We start from the raw sequence: 20,847 nt of genomic DNA, 5'->3' as shown, positions 1-20,847 counted from the left end.
TGTTTGGAGTTTGTATTTAGATCTTTCCTGTGAAAATAAGAACATCAAGGAATTTTTGAAGAAGAAATTTTTTCCACCTTTTTTCTTTCTTTTATTCTTCCCTCCAGTGTCCTTTTCCAGTCCATATCAGCTTGCATAGTCAGCAAAACCAGACATGGCAGAATCCATGTCAAAAGGCAGCAAGCTCCTTTCAGACACTTGCAATAGTGAGAGACTGTAAATTTCTGGAGTGTTTCAGAAGGTTATAAATAAATCCATAGGAATGAGTCTCCTCTCCCATGCCTCCAGTCATCTTTCTGATTGTTTTGTTAATTGAATCAGGAAGCATGTATGAGAAATTTGTGATAGCAGCTGAAGTTGTATTGCATCTGTGTGTTAAAATGAGCTCTCGTAGCATCATTTAAGTTAATTTCTACAGGAAATTTAGAAATACACAAGCCAAACATTCTGTATTAATAATTCAGGTAATTTCACACACCTTCCTATCAATGTTGCCAATCAAGGATTTGTGTATCAATGCAGTGTATTTTAATGTGTAGAAAATCAAACAAATGAGTTGGTGTATTTAGTATGCTTCTACCTTATAAACCTAAACAGAGCTACAGTTTTTTGTAGCTAAACTTCTTTTCTGTACCTTTCAACATAAGTGCAAACCTCTTAATTATTTGCTAAGTTTCTAACAGCATGAAGAAATCTGTTGAGACACTGATTGTTAGGGAAATTGCTGCTTTTTGGGATATTTTTTTGCTGTTGGGTTTTTTCTCCTTCTCATTTTGTTTAAGTATTTGTGGCCAATATTTAAAGCTCTTTGCTTTTTGAGGTGTTATCGTGTTTGTCACATGTCAAAGGCATGATTCCCAGCCTGCTGCTATTTTATACCTACCCTCAAATTTTTTAATCTCCCTGTATGGCTTCCTTCACAGGTACATTGCTTGGAGGAGACAGGTTAGGCTGAGAGTGTGGGCATGTGCTCTGTTCCTCAACAGTAGGCTTGGGAAAAGTTTCACTGTTGGTGTTGACTTACTGGACTGAGAGCATACTGTGATTTTATATAGTATATTTAAGAATGTTTCTGATGAAATGTGTGAATGGTTTGTCTTTTTATCCTTGCAGGGAGTCTGAAACACACTTCTCTTCTGATACAGACTTTGAGGATATTGAAGGAAAAAACCAAAAACAAGGCAAAGGCAAAGTATGTTCACTCTTTAGGGATACTGAAACATTTTTATTGTTATGAATTGAAGAGTTTAACATTTTCTTTGAAGTTCAGTGAGCAAGAAGGAATATTTTCTGAAAATGCAAGTGTTCTGTGAAGAGAAAATATTTGTATTTGCATGGAAATGCTTCATCTTGACTGTTTCTGTGATATTTTCATAGTGCTCTGAAGGCATAAGGGAGGCAGGGGAGGAAAGGATAAGCTTTGATTGGATCAGTCTCTTGGCACATTTTCTATCCTATACTTAAATTCATCATGTATTCTGTGTCTTTTAGTTTGAAAAGTGAACAGAACAATAATTCAGTTAAAAGACTTTTTTTAACAGGTTGCAGACAGGAGGTTACAATAGTGGAGTGGGAGGTCTAAACCCAGTTCCCAGCCCTTCTCTCCCTTCCTGGGACAGTTGTCATCCCCATGTGCCTTTCACAGGCTTCACAGCCACCACTGGTGGCTCCTTCCCTGCCGTGTGCTGGCCTGGGCTTCCCTGCTGACCCCTCACTGTACCCCATGAGCCTGTAGCAGTGCCAAGCACCTGGTTGTGGAGAGGTGGTGATAGATTTTATACAATGGTCATGTAATTTGTACTTAATGTTCTTTCTGTAAGTCACACTTGATTTGGGAAATCAAATAGAAACACACCTGTCTGCTCTTCCTCACCCCCTACTTGTCAACGTATGTTCAAATGGAAAAAACAAAAGGTTAATGAATTGCAGAGGAGACTTTGCGATGTGTTAAGGAAAGTACCTTAGCTCTTTTAAAGGAAATATGAATACTCTGTTTTACAATTAAAACGTGAGAAAGATCTGTGTTATACACTATCACCAATCACATTTTTAGTTGCTAAAAGATTTTAAATGAGGGAAGGAGGAACCTGTAGAGTTCTTGCTGGTCTTTGTATCAGGATCTGCTGTTCTCAACTATTGAATTTATATATATATATATATATATATATATATATATATACAAGCAGACATACAGATATATGCAAGACATTTAAAAAATATGGTTGCTGAAAATCAAAGGCCTTGCCTATATTTGTCATGGTATGGATAGTGATTTTTTTTTTTAATACTTCATGATAACTAAATAAAACCTCTTGTGTGTGTGATTGCAGACTTGTAAAAAAGGAAAAAAAGGACCAGCAGAGAAGGGAAAAAGTGGAAACGGAGGAGGGAAACCCAGTGGTCCGAATCGGATGAATGGACATCACCAACAGAATGGTGTGGAAAACATGATGCTCTTTGAAGTAGTTAAAATGGGCAAGAGTGCTATGCAGGTAAGACCTGGGATAGCTCTATGACTTGGATGTAGATACAATTTCAATATAACAATATTTTCTTCTACATGCAGTTTAATCAAATGAAGTCGAAAGTAATTTTTTTCCTTCAATTTGCTGTTTTTACTTATATATAAGAATCAAAATAAAGTGGTTTTGCTTTGTTGATGTTTGAACTTGAATGAACTGATTTATCAGTTCTAAATATTATTCATTAATAAATTCATACTACAATTCAAAAAAAGTTTTTAGTATCCTGAATGAAGAAAGGTTATTTTAGATTGCATGATTTTAAAATCCTTTTTTGTGTGATGGTAACTAAATACAAATGTGGTTTAGACTTATTGTTGTGATAGAACTTAATAAGAATCTGTAGTTTTTACATGCATCCAGAGCTTAGATTATCTGAAAATAAATAGTTGCTTCTCTTCTCTCATCCAAAGTAAAATCCCTAGCTAAAATTTACAGGCTCCTCTTTAAATTTCCTGACCCAAATTCCAGCCAATTACAGTGTAGCAATATATTCTGGCCAAGTCAGCTTAGGGTAGATTTAACCCCTTCAAGTATTTACATTAGGTACTCTCCCCACTGCATTTACTAACAGGATGGAAGTCAGACTATTAAGAAATACAGCACTGGTTTTGTTGGGTTTTTTTTTTTTTTTTAATTAAGATAAGTCACTAAAGTGTTTGCTTGTCTGTGAGCTTCCCAGCCGACATAGGGTTAAAATGAAATAAGTGTGAGCCTGTCAGCCATGAAGCTTTGCTGCTGACTCACTCATGTGACTCCTGGCAGTGTGGAAGAAAGACTATCTTTGGGACTGGAAATCTAGAGTTTGCAGCTCCTGTAATACACGTGCTGGAAGCTCTCAAGGTTTACAGGCTCCTGTGTTGCAGCTGAGAACAAGAACAAATTACTTGGATGTGTTTGTATGGAGAAATTCTGATTCTCCCATCATTTGTTTTGCTCTATTTCAAAGCAGATGGAAAAACAATACTTCTCTAACTGTTGCTCTGTGTGCAAGTTGTTCAGCCGGCAATCAGTAATTGTATCTTCATGCATTTTTAACTGTTTAAAATTATATACAGTCAAAATATTTTGCTTTCCAAGGGCAAAATGGACTTTTTCCAGGTCTCATTACTCTGTTGAATTAGGAAATTGATGCCTGAATCTTTGTAAATTTTTAAAAGCTAGTAAGAAAAAAATTCTCAAGTAGTTTTTAAACTGAAGTCCATTTCAGTAGTCAAAGTTTTCTCCATGGCCTTCAGTGTTCGCTTATCTGGAAAAAATTCAGTAATAATTTTAGGTTAAATATTTTATTTTAAATACTGTTCTGTACCTTCTGAGTTAGTTGACAAGGTGGTGTTAAGTCATATGTTGGACTCGACGATCTCAAAGGTCTTTTCCAACCTAATCCATTCTGTGATTCTGTGAATTAGTGTCTGTTCCCTGGCAAAAAGAGGTGGTTCATTCACAGAGACAAAATGTTTCATGAAACAACTGTTTTGCTGGTGCTTCTTTAAATTGAATAGATTCTGAAAACAAGACTGCCTAATGGAAATATTTGTTCCATTCCTATCATTCTTCAGTTCTTGCATGGTGACCTTCTTTAGGAGCCGATATTATTTGCTCTGTATTTCATTCTTCCCTTCAGGTCAGTCCACTCAGGTGCAGTTCATAGGTTCTGTTCCTACTGGAAAGTTTCACTTGGGATTTTTAATTCTTTTTGTTGTGCTGACAACAGTTGTGCATCACACTAAAAACAATCTGAGATTCAGGGAAGAGGGATTTAGCTGTATCTTTGTTCAGAAGATTTTCTCAATGGCAGTATGTTTTATATTGGCTGTGAGAGTAAGCACTGGGAATACAGACAGGAAGCCTTGGAGATGGTGCATAGTCCAGCTGTCTTTTGAAATTCTGAATTATTCCATCATTTAGGGAAGGGTACTAATGTATTAAAAAAAGTCAAACATGAGAACTTTATACTACAGTGAGCCTCTTGTACCTGTGTTAATAAAATTGTGTGTCTGTGTTTTATGACCGTGGCAGTAGATGGTTTGTACTCTACAAATGGATAGTTAAAACATAATTGCATGTAAATTCTGTTTTCTCAACATGATTATCACAGGTTTAATTGCTTCACATTAAGGTCTTTTAATAAAATGTGCTTGTTCCTCTTTGGCTTAGTGACTACCAAGTAATTAATATCCATGGAGTGTAGGGCAGTGCTGTTCACTCTGTTATGGCAAGTGTGGATGAAGCAAAGTTCATCCAAGGGGCGCATTTTTAAAAGAATATAGGGAGTTGTAGCTGTTGAAATTGAATGCACAAATAATATCTTCAGAGAAATGTCAGTGGCTTGGCAGAGCAGGGGAAGGGTGTAAATAAAATACCTGATTTTCTAAAATACCCCATTTATTTTTGCATTCTTCCTCCAAAAATGTTACTGTAGAAGGATATGGTATTCCTGTGCTTTATGTTCAGGTGTCAATTTTGTACTGGTATATGTTTATAGAATAAAATGAGTTCTTGAGAACAGAAAAAACAGTAAAAGATCATTTAAACATTTAGTTCTGTAGTAATCAAAAAAGAGGGTTCAAGTTAACTTATAGGGAGAATCACTTACTTGAGAGTAGTTAAGTAACAATGTCTTCCATTTATGAAAACTGAGCAGTGCCTTTTTATTTGTTTTCTTTCAGTCTGTAGTGGATGATTGGATAGAGTCATACAAACATGACCGAGATATAGCACTTCTTGATCTCATTAACTTCTTTATTCAGTGTTCAGGCTGCAAAGGTAAGATACTGAAATGGTTACTCATCCATTTAAATAATATTACAGCATGATTCTCAGTCTTTGCTTTCATACCACTGAGGCTATAAGGTTGCTTCAACCCCAGAGCTAGTTTACATTATCATGTTCTTGGAGTTAAACAAGTATTTCTGACGGTGGGAGCAGGAGGTTTAGAAATCTTATACTGTAGTTTAAAGTGGTGATTAAGCCTTTTGTATTTACAGCAGATAGAAATCAGTACTGGTACTTAACATGTGCTTCCTTTTCCTTTGTTCCCGCTATTATTTCAGAAAATCATCTCTCCTATCACTGATAGTTCAGCTTATTCAGTCTGGGAATTCTAATTTGATGTTTTATCATTATGATTGCTTCATAACTTTTGTAGACATGCTTGTTTTAAAAGATATTATGGACAACTTTATGGTAGCCTGTCTACAGTAAGATTGTGTTTCCATATTATTTTTTCTTTATTTTCTGATTTTTTTTCCTCATTTCTGCATCCTCCATTCTTTTACCTCTCAGCTCCTTTTGAAGAGAAGGTAACTTGCCTTGCAGTGTCACTATGCTTGATAGAGGAGGACTGGATGTAATTTGTTCTGCTCAAGTGTTTCTCTGTCCTGATAAACTTTTAACATGTGTAAATCTCCAGAAAGCTAACAGTGTTCCTCAGAGGTTATCTGTGCTTTCAAGAATAGTGGCCTTTTGATTTTTGTTACAAGATAAAGCAGCAGAATCTTTTAATGCTTTCTGTGATGATCCTTGTCAGGAATTTTGCAGTAAACTTTGGGAGGTCTAACAATTTGAGGCCAAGACAAATAGAAATTTCATGAAAGCGCTGTGTTTATTGTAGTGCAGAAGATAATAAGTAGCGATACAGGTGTTCAAAATTGTCTTGCACTATTTAGAATCTTGAGTCCCAAAAGGTCACTTCAGATGGTGTAATGCTCACTGGTACAGAGGTCTGGCACAAGTATCTTTGATTTCTGGTTATGAGTGAGTGAGTAAATTCTAGCTGTGTGCGTACATGCACACAAACACACTTCTTAAGAAGAAGACTAAACCCCACATAAATAAACGGTGTTAAGTACTTGTTACACATGAATGCTAGAAGAAAAAAAGTGAAATTTATTAAAAATATATATGTGTAATCAGTAGGTTAGGTGAAAATGGGTTATTTTGACATTGTAGCAGGAGGCATGTCATCTGCCATCTACAGCTTTCATATTAACAGTGCTAATGACCTAATATCTAAATTGTAGGAGTTGTTACAGCCGAGATGTTCCGACATATGCAGAATTCTGAAATAATTCGAAAAATGACTGAAGAATTTGATGAGGTAATTTAATGAAGTGCTGATTATGTATTAATTTTTATTTTATTTTTACCTGTTGTAATCTTGCTGGATCATGTTGCTAGATGTTTATTTCAAGAATATGGAGTTACAAAAATAACAGGACTTTTATGAATGAAAATGTTAAACTCTTATTTCACTGAACTTAAAAGACTTGGAAGGAAAGCTCTGCATGTATGCAACTTATTTTATTAATGGTTTAAGAAATCAATATTGACTTTCAGTTTTTAAATAGTGGGAACTCCTACTATGGTGGCACTATGGGGGATTCCTGCCTATCTTGCTGTTTATATAAGGCCTTAAATTGTCTCTTAAAATGGTTACTAAATTTATTTCTATGCATTCATTAATCTACAAATTGTGGGGATTTAAATTTGATTATTTTCCAGTTGCTTTTTCTTTCATGGGGATTATAGTTGTTTTCCCTTTAAATTGTCACTTGCTGTTACACAGAGTGTTGGGGTAAATGAGATATATTGGGAGGTTTTTTTTGGTGGGCGGTGGGGTTCTTTCTGGGTTTTTTTTTTTGTAGTTTAAATTTTAGTTTTGTTTTGGGGTTTTTCTGTTGACTTAATTTGGCTTTTGTTTGTTTTTGGTTTTTCTGGGTTTGAGTGGTGTTTCTTTACGTAAATGTAGCTTTAAAATCTCCTCCCCAAATTTGTCTAGTGCAGTAACAGTTCTCTCCACTGCTGCCCCTCCAATAATTAAAAAAATCCCTAAGTTTAACTGAGGGGAAAATGTAACACCCTTTTCTTTAAAAGGATTTTAGTGTTCCTTAAATCTACCTCAGTGCATAAATAGATTTGATTACTCTATGACAATTGTGTGAAATTTATAAAGCCACACGTGGAACTGTTGGTACATGGGTTCTTCTAAAACTCATGCTCACTTTTTCTTGTAATAGAATTCTAATGAGCAGTTCTCAGATTTCTAATCCCTTTTCATGGATACTTTATTTTTCAACCTGTATTGTTGTTCAGCCTCTTAAAGAAACTGTTCTCAGTGGCACTGACACGAATTACTCTTTATTTTTCACTGTCATTTTACCATTATTTGTAAAGGCTCCCATATCAGGAGGGGACACACATTTGTTATATTTGAGGTGTTGTAGTAGTTAATATTATGACTTCAGGAAGTTTCAGTCTGATATGTAAGCATTTCTCTGTAAACTTCCTTACGATTCTGCCCTGTTCCTAAACTTGTCACCTAACTGTTCATGTGATGGTTCTAGTGTAACGAAGAAGATTTGTAAGGCAAATATTTTTTTTCCTTTTATTTTGTGTCAAACAAAAAAGAGGAGCTAGTAGTTTGAATGTTGTCTTCGTGTTATAACAAGCCTCAGCTGCAAAGTATATTCATATTTATGGAATCATATTCTTCTCATGTATCATTTTTAAGGCCTCTGAGATTTGGCTTTAAAGTTGTATGTATCTCTTCTTAATCTTTAGTTAATGAAATAACTTCTAAAGTGTTTGAAAGAATTTCCTGTTTCCTTTTCTGTGTTTTAATAGGATAGTGGAGATTATCCACTAACTATGGCTGGCCCCCAGTGGAAAAAGTTCAAATCCAGTTTTTGTGAGTTCATTGGAGTACTCGTCCGACAATGTCAATATAGCATCATCTATGATGAATATATGATGGATACTGTCATTTCCCTGCTTACGGGGCTGTCAGACTCACAAGTCAGAGCCTTTCGGCACACTAGCACACTCGCAGGTCAGTGAATTTATATTTGTTTGGGTATTGCTTACATTTAATGCTTTGTGTTGCACAGGACAGAATTACTTTGGTTGAACTTCTTGATATTCAATGTTCAGCTTGTGTTTTCTTTTGTGATACAGTTTTCATCTTATGCACCTTGCTTTGGGACAGCTTTTTATTTTGGATTTTTGTTACAGAAAAACACAGCACTATTTTAAAGTATTCTAGCTCTCTGGTATTTAATTTTTGTTACCTGTAGTAGAAAAGTAAATAGAAGGAAACTTTTCAGTTGATTCTACTAGATTGTCTTTGGTCATAAATAAGGGTGTAGGTGTCTTAATCTTAAATGCAGTTGAACCTGTTCATGCTCTGCATTAAGTCAAACAGAAGTTGTAGTTTATGTTGGGTGCAATTTTTACTACAAACTTAAATTGTGCTACACATTGAGGTCATGGCGCTGTGTAAAGTAGGATTTCCAGTCTTCGCATTAGAAATATTTTTTTTTCATCAGTAATACAGTCTATAAATTTCTTTGTTTTATGTAATTGAGCTTTTCACATAATTTTTTCCCCAATACATTAGATTGTGAAGAAATTCTTTATGAGTTAAGTATAGAGTGTTTCAAAGAAATACATATTTGTGTGGGCAAAGGATGAGCTTCCTGGGTAAGGCAGTCGTAAACTTGCACTGATTATTGAGGAGGGATTGTGAATGGCATTGTGTGGCTGTCAGCTTATGTGAGGTTATGGTAACAATTTTACTTTGAACAAGGTAAATTTAGGCTGTGTGTGAAACTGAGGTTTTGCCACACTGGAAGTAATTACTGTTAGCTTCCCTTGACCTGGCTGATATACAGCTGGCTTCAGTCCTAAATATCATGTCAGTCCTTCTGTATCCTTGATAGCTCTCTTGAATTTACATTAGCACGCTGCACATGGGGCTGCTGCTGTGTGGCTTCTACCAGCCAGAGCATTTCTTATGGAGAGAGGAACAAAACTTTTTATTTCAGGAGAATTCACTGATTCTGCTGTATCATCAGTTCTGACTGTTGTACTATATGACTTAATACAAATTCTAGTAAAATTCTTAAAAAGCAAGTTATTACCTTTTAATTGGAGTTGTGCCTGAATGAAAGTTGCAGAAATTGTCCTGTTGCATGTTAGTTTCTGTCAAACAAAATATTTTTTTTATAAGCCATGTGTTTTCATTTGTTCACATCAGCAGTCAGTTCTGTTGGTTTTGTGTGTTCATCTGAGTTTTACTGTTTGTATTGTTGAAGATTGTATTTTATATGAAAAAAATGTCAGCAAAATCCTTGTACCCATATTTACTGGTGTTTCTGGTAATTTTGGCTTCTGTGATTAACTCAGACTTGCTCTTTAATCTTGGAGATCACAGTGTGAGATGATATTTCAATATAAGGGCATGTCTTTAAGCCTTGCTCATTAGCTTTGTGCTGGTGATACATGCCCAAAAAATTTTGTGTCTGCTCTGCCAGTGCAAGCCCTTTTATGCCTTGTTACAGAAGCTCACAAGGCAAGCAAGTACACAATTGATCACCTTCTAATTTCTGAAAAAGGGGTATTTGTCTGTACTCTTTTAAAAAGGATTGATCTAAAAATAAAAGGATACAAGAATCCCATACAAGTATGTTTTATATTTTGGTTTTCTGTTTTCTGGCTTGTAGTTGGCTGATGTGCTTTCTCTGCTTCTGCTAATAAATGAATCTTTGAAAAACCTGCACCTTTTTAAAATTAAATTGAGGGAAAAAGACTGGTGTGATATGGTGGTGTTGGTTGTCTTAAGACATTTCCTTTTGAAGAAAGAAGCTTCTTGTATATTTAAGACTGAATGATATGAGTCTGACTCTGATAGCAGTTCCTCTAGTATTTCTTAGGCTAAGTTTGTTAATCTTACATTCAACCTTCATTTTGGGGAGGAAACAGATCCTATATCTCAATTCAATAATAATAATGTATGTATAATAAAAATAATGCTTATAGCATTAAAGAAGTGACAAAAATGAACAGAATAGCAATATTGAATCTATTGTCTTGATAAATAATGATGCAGTGCTTGGTAAAACATTGCATAAGTTTGTGTATCAAAAAATTACAGTAAATATATTTCCATAGATACAGAAAGGGTTGACCGGAAGAGGTGTCAAGATTTTTCTTCTAAGTTTTCTTAGATCAGGCAACCTTTTAAATAATCCTTATTCTTTTCACTTATTTTTGTAGCCATGAAACTGATGACTGCTTTAGTGAATGTGGCATTAAATCTAAGTATTAACATGGACAACACACAGCGGCAGTATGAAGCAGAACGAAATAAAATAATTGGGAAAAGAGCTAATGATAGGCTGGAACTCCTACTACAGAAGAGAAAGGAGGTTAGTGCAACTAAGTGCTCATAAATATACGTGTTCGTAAATGGTCACTAATCATTAATCTTGTTCTGTAACTGGTTTTAGTAGAGTTACCCATCTCTCTAGCTCTTCAGGTTGTTCATGTTTAACGCTTAAAAAACTTTGCAAGGTGCTTCTTACTGTCTGGTTTTCTGTAAAAAGAAGTAAATGTAGAGTCTTAAAAATAGTAGTGTTGCAGTGAAGTTAGTGAGACTGCAATCAGTAATAGATACATTTTTGTTGTATTTCTTGATGAGTTTCCTACATTGAGATCAAAAATGCAAGAAAAATTACCACACATTGACAGGTTTTGGCTTCTAGAGAAGATCTCTTGTGATCTTGGAGCAAAATACTGCTTTTATAATGTCAATAATGATCTCAGCAGAAAATGTATTTAAAGGCTTTAGATAAGGCTTTTTCATGTACAGAAAGCACTATCAAAGTTGAAAATGCAGTCTATTTCTGTTTTCTTTCTTTTGTGTAAAAGAGACTTGCTGATTCATTGCTGACAATGTTGTCTTGTTAAAAGCCCTAATTCAATCAGGTTTCAGTTTTTACTTTTGGGGCAATTGGTGATTTGTTTTTTGTTTGTTTTTTTTGGTCTTTTTTGGGTGGGGGTGGTGATGTTTGTTTTCTTTTAGGTTTTTGTTTTTTAGACATCAGGAATAACTTCTTCATGATCAAGAGAAACATTTCACCTTAGCTCTTCAGCATTTGTGCTGTTTGTTATGGGTTCCCCCCCCCCCCCCCCACAGTTCTGACAAATGAACAAGTTTGTCTTCTGATTATCGCCCAAAGATCTTTCAGTTCAAGACTGATCTCTTAACAACCCATTCAATGTCGTTTTGTTAGGTGTGTGTGCAGGGCCAGTCCTAGTGTGAGTAATACATAGATATGTAAAAAAGCAATGATGTTGCTAGAAAATTAAATCAGGTTTTCTTACAAATTAACTAAGAAGGGCCTTTCAGAAACCCAAGTTGTCTCTGTTACACTTGAAGAACAGTTTTCCAGTGGTCAGACTTACTAAAGGTTGTATGCTGTGGTAGATACGATTTCTTAAATAATAACATATTGTACTGTGAAACAGATCTGTGAATATTTCTGAATCTGTGAAAGGATTTAATGGTCACATTTGTAAATGTTAATTTAGTTTGTCTAGCATCAGCACCATCTGATCTGTCTGTAAAAGTGCTGCTCACTGTTTATGTACTCTTTATGTTCTTTCAGCTTCAAGAAAATCAGGATGAAATAGAAAACATGATGAATGCAATATTTAAAGGTGTTTTTGTGCATAGATACCGGTAAGTTTCTCTCAGTGATGTGTAGCATCATTACTTTATTCTGCAAGCTGGGGGCAGGTTATTTATTTCTAATTATTCATCTGTTTGAACTTGCTGCCCCACTTCCCTCCACAGAGATGCAATTGCTGAAATAAGAGCCATCTGCATTGAGGAGATTGGAATATGGATGAAAATGTACAGTGATGCCTTCCTCAATGACAGCTACTTAAAATATGTGGGGTGGACTATGCATGACAAGGTAAACTGCACTGAGCAAGAGGAGCAGAACCAAGAAGCAAGAACTCCTTGGTTTTGATTTTTGATCTTTCCAGACTAGATTTGGATCTCTTAACTCTTTGAATTGGTCATTGCTTTCCTTATCACTCAGAAGTACTGGCATTTCAAAATACATATAAGCCAGACTTGAATGTTCTTAGAGAGTACATATAGATTTTTAAGAAACTGTTATTTGTAGGAAAATGGTCATTTATATTTATTTATTGCGGATGCAAACTTGTAGTTCATAGTGCTTAACTACTTCAAATTAATGCATGTCATCACTATAGCCTGGCAGTACTCTGTTTTGCCAAGTTACAAAACTCCAGGATTCTCATCTAGCTGTAAAAAGTATGGGGAAGGCCCCCTTTTGTGCTGTTTAGTGCCTCAAGCTGTTATTTACCAACTACCACCTAGAGACTATTCTCTGCTTGGAGGGGTCAATCTAGTTTACAAACAGTCCCTGACTCATTATGGAGTCAGCACATTGCCTCAGTTCTTGCATCAGAAACTTCAAGCTGTTGAATTTTAAGTGAAAGAAATGAGGGATGATCAGTCTTGCTGTGCTGTTCATGGGCTTGGTGTAAAAACCCAATAACCTCTGACAGTGGGGTGAGGTCATCTGTACCTTAGAACACATTCTCTGCTGAAGCAGATCTTGTATTTCAAGAGGAATATTTCTTTTTTTTTCTACTTAGTAATTGTGACTGAACAAGGGTTGGTCATCAATGATAGAAATAACTTGAGTGTTTAGAAAGAATGAAACAGGTGTATTGTGATTTATGGAGATGGTAACTGCAGTAAGACCTTGGGGAGGGTTTCATTAGTTTTTGTTGCTTCACTGCCTTGTTACAAACAAGGTCATATTCTTATGTTGTTAACATGATTATTGGTAGTGTATTGTGACAGCATTTAATCATTGTTTTTGAATTAATCCCGACTTTATAAGAAACTTGTCTTATATGACATGAAGATCACATCTGTATCCTATACTTGACTTTTAATTCAGTTCTTAATTTTATTTTAGCAAGGAGAAGTAAGACTCAAATGCCTAACTGCTTTGCAAGGGCTTTACTATAATAAGGAGCTTAATTCCAAATTGGAACTCTTCACCAGTCGGTTCAAGGTTAGTGTTACTTCTTACTTGGAGTTGATACGATTTTTTTTAAAGTTGCATTACACTTCTTTCCTCTTCAAAAAAAATTTTTTTTTGTGTTCTTAGGATAGAATTGTGTCTATGACTCTTGACAAGGAATATGATGTTGCAGTCCAAGCAATAAAATTACTCACTCTTGTTTTACAGTAAGTACATGTATATTTCCTTATCTGACATACGAAAGTTTGGACTTAAGTGTTTCTCATGTTGTGGGTGAGGCCAGCAGCATGACACTTCAAATAATCTGAAGGTTATAGAAATGTCTGTGCATCTTACACTCAAAGAAAATGGAATTCCAAAAGTAATATGTCTAGAACAGTGTTACTACTTATCTCCCACAATTCAGTAGGTGTAAGGGCTAGGAACTTTGAATTCAGCCTCGTAGTTAAAAACTATTCTAGAATATTTGAAATGAAGAACATGGAGTATATTGAACACTACACAGTAGTTGAATTCTTGAGTATAAGCTTCTAGCAATAGCTCATACTTCATCAGTTTATTTTCTTCAGGAAGACTTGAGAACTAGGGATCTGGAGTTTTAGGATGATAAATTGAAGGAAAAGGTTTAGGTTCTCATTCATTTCCATCTCCCTCATTAGAGTTCATACTTTGTTGACTCAGCCTTTTTGGTTTTTTCTTTCTTTCTTTCTTTCCTTCTTCCCATCCCTACCCCTAGGAGTAGTGAAGAAGTTCTGACTGCAGAAGACTGTGAAAATGTCTACCACCTGGTTTATTCAGCTCATCGGCCAGTAGCAGTTGCCGCAGGGGAATTTCTTTATAAAAAGTAAGATGGAGAAATTACAGTTAACTTCTTGATCCTGTAGATATTTGTGCATTTGTGTGCATTAATACGATGATTCTTACTAGATTTAATCAAGAAAATGAAAAAATTAATCAAAGTGGCCTTTTAAGAAAGGAGACAATGTAACATTACTGTATTTTCTAAACTGCTGTAGTTTTTCTAAATGGGAAACAAGCTTGGAAGGCTGCACTTTGAAAGCTTGTACCTTTCAGAGAATATAATAAAAATGTTCCTATGTCTTCTCCTTTCCCATTCTTCCTGTGAAACGCCTTAAAATGCTTAAGTAGTTTGGGGCCTAAAACTTGGGCTTACATAATGAGTGTTTTCCCATTTGTAGTTCCTCCCCTGTGCCTGCCTCCTCCCCATTGTCCCATATGACCATTTCATAAAATATTTTTCATTTAAAAAATCCACTAAAAATCCAGCATGTCAGGTGTGTAGGAGAACAAAATAGAGTTTCCACTTAATACTTTTCAGACCTCCAGCCAATATTTCTTAGCTGCTTTAAAGTCTCCTGTAGGGAGGTTTAGAAAATATCATTCGCTGAGGAGGAGCATAGACCTCAAGCACCTGTAATTATCACTGATGTTTGTAAAGCATTTTGTTATAATCATACATCCCACTGGAAACAGTCAGTGGCATATCAACTCAGCATATATGAAATTGTTCAAATGATACTTGTCCCAAATTACTTCCTTTCAAAGTAAAATATGGAGCGAAGCAACAAGGTATTTAGTGTGTAAAAACCCAATATCTTGATGTGAATTGACTGTGGTGAAGGTAATGAAGAGGAAACTTGTCAAGAAATCATTTTTTCTTTTAGGCTTTTCAGCCGCAGAGATGCTGAAGATGATGGAATACTGAAAAGGAGGGGAAGACAAAGTCCAAATGCTAATCTTGTGAAGACATTAGTGTTTTTCTTCTTGGAAAGTGAAGTAAGTTGGGTTTCAGGGATTTCCTTGTTTTTGTGGTGTGTGTGGATTTTTGTGGTCGTGGTTCTAATTTTTGTAATTTAAATTTTGTTGTTGTTTTTCTTTTCCCACTCATTGGTTAATAACCATGAATCTGTCCTGGTTTTCCTGTTGTTTGAGCAACCTGGGATCAAAAGACTGTTTTGTATGGTTGTGTTTATTTGAGGGATCTGTCAATACACAGTATTGAGACACTGTGAGTGCTACTCTGACAAACATGACAATGTACAAGGGTAGAGAAATTGTGATTTGATTTAAAAGGGGAGAGAGAAAACAGCAAAAAACCCCCACAATCCCTACCCACCTATCCCCCAAGTTCTGACAGATCTTGTAGCATTACTCCCTGTAGCAATTAGGCTGGATTAATCTTTTTAAGTTAATTGGGGAAGAAAATCTTCTGTTTAACCAGAGATCTTGCAAAACTTGCTCTGTATTTTTGCCATGGGCAGGAGCCAAGCACAAGAAATACTCTGTATTACAGTTCTGTAATAATCTTCTGATTAACTACTGATAAGATGCGTAATCTATTCTTATTTTAGTTGCATGAACATGCTGCTTATCTTGTGGACAGCATGTGGGACTGTGCAACAGACCTCTTGAAGGACTGGGAATGTATGAACAGTCTTCTGCTGGAGGAGCCTCTCAATGGAGAAGAACGTAAGAGATTTTTGTAGTTCTTTGTTTCTATTGCTGTGCAGTTTTTGTTAGGCTTGAAATAAGGAAAAAAAGATGTTTACATATATTTTCTATGTTTCCATGACTATAAGAAGTCACTAATGCCAATTTTGAAAGGTGAGGAAGTAAAGAAAGAGATCACCACCTGGTATGGCAGTGTTACAGAAGAGCAATGGTTAGAAGAAAAGAGAAGGAATTAGCATGCAGTGTTGCTTTGATGTTCCACAAGTTCAGGCTACACTTTTGGCATAGAGAAACTAAGTTGCTTGTGAAACTGGTTAATTTATTGTTACAACTACCATATGGAAAAATACCATAATTTCTTTGATGACAGTAGACCCAAACAAAACCCCTGGTATAATTCTGTAATTCATAGGTCCTAGTGAATGGACCTCTGAAAAACAGAAAGGAAGTAAAATAATTATAAAACTTGGTGTTTGTTCCATCCTGTCCTGTGACCCATCCAGTAATATTCCCTCAGTTTTTCAGTATTTTCTGGTGTCATTTTATAAGATACTTACTTTCTCTATCCCCTCTGTCATCCTCACCTCTGGAAATGAGCTGTTGGTCTACATGAGTGTCTTTTTGCCTTAAACAAAAAAGCCAAAAAAAAAAAAAAAGCCCCCAAAACCCAAACAACAACCCCAACATATCGTAATCCTTGTGGAAAATGAAAAATAAGTTGTGTGTTAACATCTCTTTCTTAAATTTCAGCTTTAACAGACAGACAGGAAAGTGCACTGATTGAAATCATGCTTTGTACAATTCGGCAAGCGGCTGAATGTCATCCTCCTGTGGGAAGAGGAACGGGGAAAAGGGTAGGAAGCAAAAAACCTACACATCTAGAGATGTGGGAATGGCTCTGTGGGGCCACTGTGGGAAGAAGGAAGAGACTGTAGGCTGTTGCTGCTGAAGGGACTGAGATGGGAGATTCAGCTTTGGTCTCCACGTCTGACTACCCTGGCTAGTTTGCTTTTTCTGGACTTGGGCATGTGCTTAGTACTGTTCAAACTATTACATTTGTTTGTACTATTAAAGATGATAAAAATTGATTTTGAAAACAGTATTGGTTTGAAGGGAGGAGTAGAATCAATGTTTGGGAAAAGCTAAAACTACTTTCAGTATGAAAGAGCAAAATGTGGGAAAGGAAGATAGACCACATAGACTCTTGAAAGAAGGCCAGTCCACCAGTTGGCTTTTCTGTGATTGTATGGAGTTTAGGCAGCCTCTTTTGTGGAGACATTAAGGAGTCTTCTCTCAAGACTGGTGCATATTTTGGTTAGAAACCCATTTAAGAACAGGTTGAAAGCTTGTATCAAAATAGGACTGACAAATTAATTGAGTAAATATTGTTAAAAATTGTAAGCTGAAGGGGTTCCCATTCTTACATTGTCATTCCAGTCATGGTATTTTGTTGCAGGAAAGGTAAACCTTTTGTTCTAGGTTATCACTTCTGTTTTCAAGATAATCTTAATAGTGTTAGGACTGACTTTGAATTGCATTTTTTGAATTCTGAATGTTGGTTTTTTCCTTTTTTTTTTTTTTTTTTTAAATTTCACACTTTCCTCCTGCTTTACACTGATATGTTACAGTGATTTTAGAGGTCCATGTACCTAATCATCTTTTCATTAATGATAATGAAACTTTGCACCAGAAATTTTAGCTGTAAAATTCTCACAATACCAATATTTTAGGTGCTGACAGCAAAGGAAAAGAAAACCCAATTGGATGACAGGACAAAAATTACTGAGCTTTTTGCGGTGGCACTTCCTCAGTTGCTAGCAAAGGTTGGTTAAATTCCATTTCTTGCTGATGGATGGTTGTTGAAATGTTTACAAGTATATTTCTGTAAGTAATACAGATACAGCTTGCCACTATTTTTTTTTTCTTACTAATTTTATATTTACTTGTTTTGTAATGAATTATTGTCCAAGACTTTTTCAACTAAACTTTTTTCCTTGCCAATTTTACAGTATTCTGTAGATGCAGAAAAAGTCACCAACTTACTGCAGTTGCCACAGTACTTTGATTTGGAAATTTATACAACAGGGCGATTAGAAAAGGTACGGTAACATCCACACATTAACATAAAAGGAAAAGTCTCAGAATTTAGACTTTATCACTGGAATTTTGATTCCCATTTTAGGAGTGTTTTTTTGTGTAAAGATGATTTTATTTATTGTAACCCTTACTGATAGTGTGACTTCGATTTCAGAGTTGTGGCTGGCTGCTCCTCTTAGAGATACTGAAAATAAGGGTTTTATAAGGCGTGTCTGGCCAATTTTAACAGAAAATCTTCCAGTTAAATGAACTTAAATTGAGAACATTTATTGCTGGCTTATGGTCATATTTGTGAGAGCTGTCTGACAGATAAAGCTTGTAGAAACAGCTCAATAAGTTCTCTTTTTCTGTCACTGAAACTAGAAAACCACCATCATCATTGCATAAAAATGAGGAAGGATACCAGATCACAAATGATGTAGTTACTGCTCTCATTTTATCTGCTAGATGATAAAGTTAAAGCTGTTCTCATCTCTATTGTCTCCTTCTCAGATGTGCTATTCCATTGTGAAGGAAGTAGCTGGAAATCCTTAGAGTCAAAAAGTGATGAAATGTGTAGTTGACAGCGCAGCCAGCAGTGATCAAGCAGCAGTGAGCATCTCAGGTTGAGGGGAGGAATATATGAACAGCTGAAGTTGGCTTTAGTTGGTGGACAGTAGAGTGTTATGAAACTAAAACTTCAGTTATACAGCTTTTAAAGCACCACATAAACATGCATAGGTGTTTGTGAGTGGGAGGTAAATACTTCTGTGTTGTTCAGTTGTCATTGCAAATTCAAGTGTTAGATAAGACCATACCAATAACAGCAAATTTTTAATCACTTCTGTGATTTGGTCTTTGACAAGCTCCAACTTAATTTTTGATAAATAGACTTAATTTCTCAGAAGCTTCACTGATTTTCTAGAAGGTGTTTGTGTTCTGTAGCATGGTTACAAAAGTAATAAACAGAATTTACCTTTTAAAATTCTTTAAGGTTTATTAAGATGTGTATGTATATTTGCATATATATATATGAAAATAAAAACACATCTTTTCTTCTTTGGTTCTTCTTCCTTGTAGCATTTGGATGCCTTACTGCGACAAATTCGGGATATTGTGGAGAAGCACACAGATATAGATGTTTTGGAAGCCTGTTCAAAAACCTACCATGCTCTCTGTAATGAAGAATTCACAATCTTTAACAGGGTTGACATTGCAAGAAGTCAGTTAATAGATGAATTGGCAGACAAGTTTAATCGACTTCTTGAGGACTTCCTGCAAGAGGTATTTTAATGTGCAAGATCACCTTTTCCTACCCTTGTAAATATTTTCAGTATTTTTTCTGTCTTTCTCTGCAAGTCAGAGCTAGGGATGAGAGCTTCCTTCTGGTTTTCAAAACTCTTAAGTCAAGTGCAATAATACAACAGTGTCGCTGCTGTGATAGTGTGAACAGACTGTTCTTTTAGCGAGTCTTTAATTTTGGTCTCCTTTTGACAAGAGTCCTTTGGGAATTTGAGATAAGTTTCAGATAAACAATTAAATACATAAACTTTTTTACTCTTAGTTTTTGAGGCTTACATTTTTGAGTAATATTGTAATTCCCCTAGGATTCTCCTCAGATGTACTACTGTAGCTAGTCTTGCCTGTGGTTGCATGTTGCTGTTGTTAAATATCAAAATCTCTAGAAAACACTCCCCCTCCCTTCCTGAATGCAAGCAGATGCTGTTAGTAGATCAAAAATAACTTTGTTCCCACACTGTGTTGATCTGAGAAGTGAGAATCTTCTGATAGAGTATTTAACTTCACTATGTGGGATCTCTTGACATTCAGACAAAATTTGTTTCTCCTTTTCATCTGCGGTGAGGAGCATAGGAAGTGTCTTTTTGACAGCTTCATTCTTAACATTTCTTAGATGCATGTAGTTTATCAAGCTCTCCTTTTTTCTCTTGCTTTTTGTTCTGAACTAGAGTTCCATTCTAGAAATCCTAAACAAGAAATGTGCCCATTTGTTTCCCATTGTGATGAAAAGAAAGAATGAGAGGTAAAGCAAGGAAATGAGATGTCAGAAGTTGGCTTGAAGGAAAATGGCGAATACTCTGGTGGAAGTGTTGAAATCCTTAGTTCTTTGATAGGTTGTGCAACTACAGAATAGTAAAACTTCCATTATCTCTGCTAGACTAAGGACGAGTTTCTTGACCTCAGATAGTTTGTCTTATGTACAAAGAGATACTTTTTTGACCTTTTCATTTTTACTCTTTTTTCACTAAATGCAAGTTTGTCAGAACTTATGGGAAGATTACAACAAACCGGTTTCCTTACCTCACTCAAAGACTTTTTTTCTGTGATTAAAGTAAGACTGAAGTACTGACCTGTGGCCCATCTAGTCCAGTGTCTTTTGTCTGACAGTGGCCTCTGCTGGATTCTTCAGAGAAAATAAAGCACCTACATTATATATTGTATTTTGCTAGCCTAGGCTTTTTCTGTTTTTTCTTCCTTCTCCTTCCTTCCACCCCCCTCCCCCTCTCCCTTCTTCAGCCGCTATTTTATAGAATCCTGGAATTGTCTAGGTTGGAAAAGACATTTGACATCATTGACTCCATCTCTAGATATGAACTGCTGGCTGCCCTATCTCTCTAACTCTTCTGAAAGCATGTGTGACATGATAAATCATTTAGAATCAGGTCTGCACCCTCTCCTGCCCCCCAGTTTGGGGGTGTGTGTGTTCAGTTTTACGAAGTTCCCCAGTTCACTTAGACTACACTGCTTGAGATATCTCACTATATGATTATTAAATACTGCTGCGATATCTCACTGTATGATTATTAAATAGGGGGAGGAACCTGATGAAGATGATGCATATCAAGTCTTGTCAACACTGAAGAGAATCACTGCTTTTCACAAGT

General features: G+C 35.8%; 1 protein-coding gene across 5 annotated transcripts in view; it reads left to right on the top strand.

The window, feature by feature from the left end:
• STAG2 (stromal antigen 2) overlaps positions 1–20,847 on the top strand; it is a 74,528-nt gene that overhangs the window by 37,065 nt on the left and 16,616 nt on the right. For 4 of the 5 annotated variants that reach the window (XM_053990621.1, XM_053990618.1, XM_053990619.1 and 1 more), the window contains exons 3-20: positions 1,114–1,192; positions 2,331–2,492; positions 5,192–5,288; positions 6,545–6,621; positions 8,148–8,352; positions 10,578–10,729; positions 11,972–12,045; positions 12,160–12,283; positions 13,328–13,426; positions 13,523–13,602; positions 14,133–14,240; positions 15,082–15,193; positions 15,769–15,886; positions 16,619–16,722; positions 17,599–17,691; positions 17,878–17,967; positions 19,025–19,228; positions 20,775–20,845. In XM_053990621.1, coding sequence (XP_053846596.1) covers positions 1,114–1,192; positions 2,331–2,492; positions 5,192–5,288; positions 6,545–6,621; positions 8,148–8,352; positions 10,578–10,729; positions 11,972–12,045; positions 12,160–12,283; positions 13,328–13,426; positions 13,523–13,602; positions 14,133–14,240; positions 15,082–15,193; positions 15,769–15,886; positions 16,619–16,722; positions 17,599–17,691; positions 17,878–17,967; positions 19,025–19,228; positions 20,775–20,845 — 2,049 coding nt within the window. The remainder of the gene's footprint in view (positions 1–1,113; positions 1,193–2,330; positions 2,493–5,191; positions 5,289–6,544; positions 6,622–8,147; positions 8,353–10,577; positions 10,730–11,971; positions 12,046–12,159; positions 12,284–13,327; positions 13,427–13,522; positions 13,603–14,132; positions 14,241–15,081; positions 15,194–15,768; positions 15,887–16,618; positions 16,723–17,598; positions 17,692–17,877; positions 17,968–19,024; positions 19,229–20,774; positions 20,846–20,847) is intronic. The other variant, XM_053990622.1, reaches the window with a different exon arrangement.

The sequence above is a fragment of the Vidua macroura genome, chromosome 14 (genome assembly GCF_024509145.1).
Source record: "Vidua macroura isolate BioBank_ID:100142 chromosome 14, ASM2450914v1, whole genome shotgun sequence".
Classification (NCBI taxonomy): domain Eukaryota; kingdom Metazoa; phylum Chordata; class Aves; order Passeriformes; family Viduidae; genus Vidua; species Vidua macroura.
This window is presented reverse-complemented; position numbering and strand designations above follow the sequence as displayed.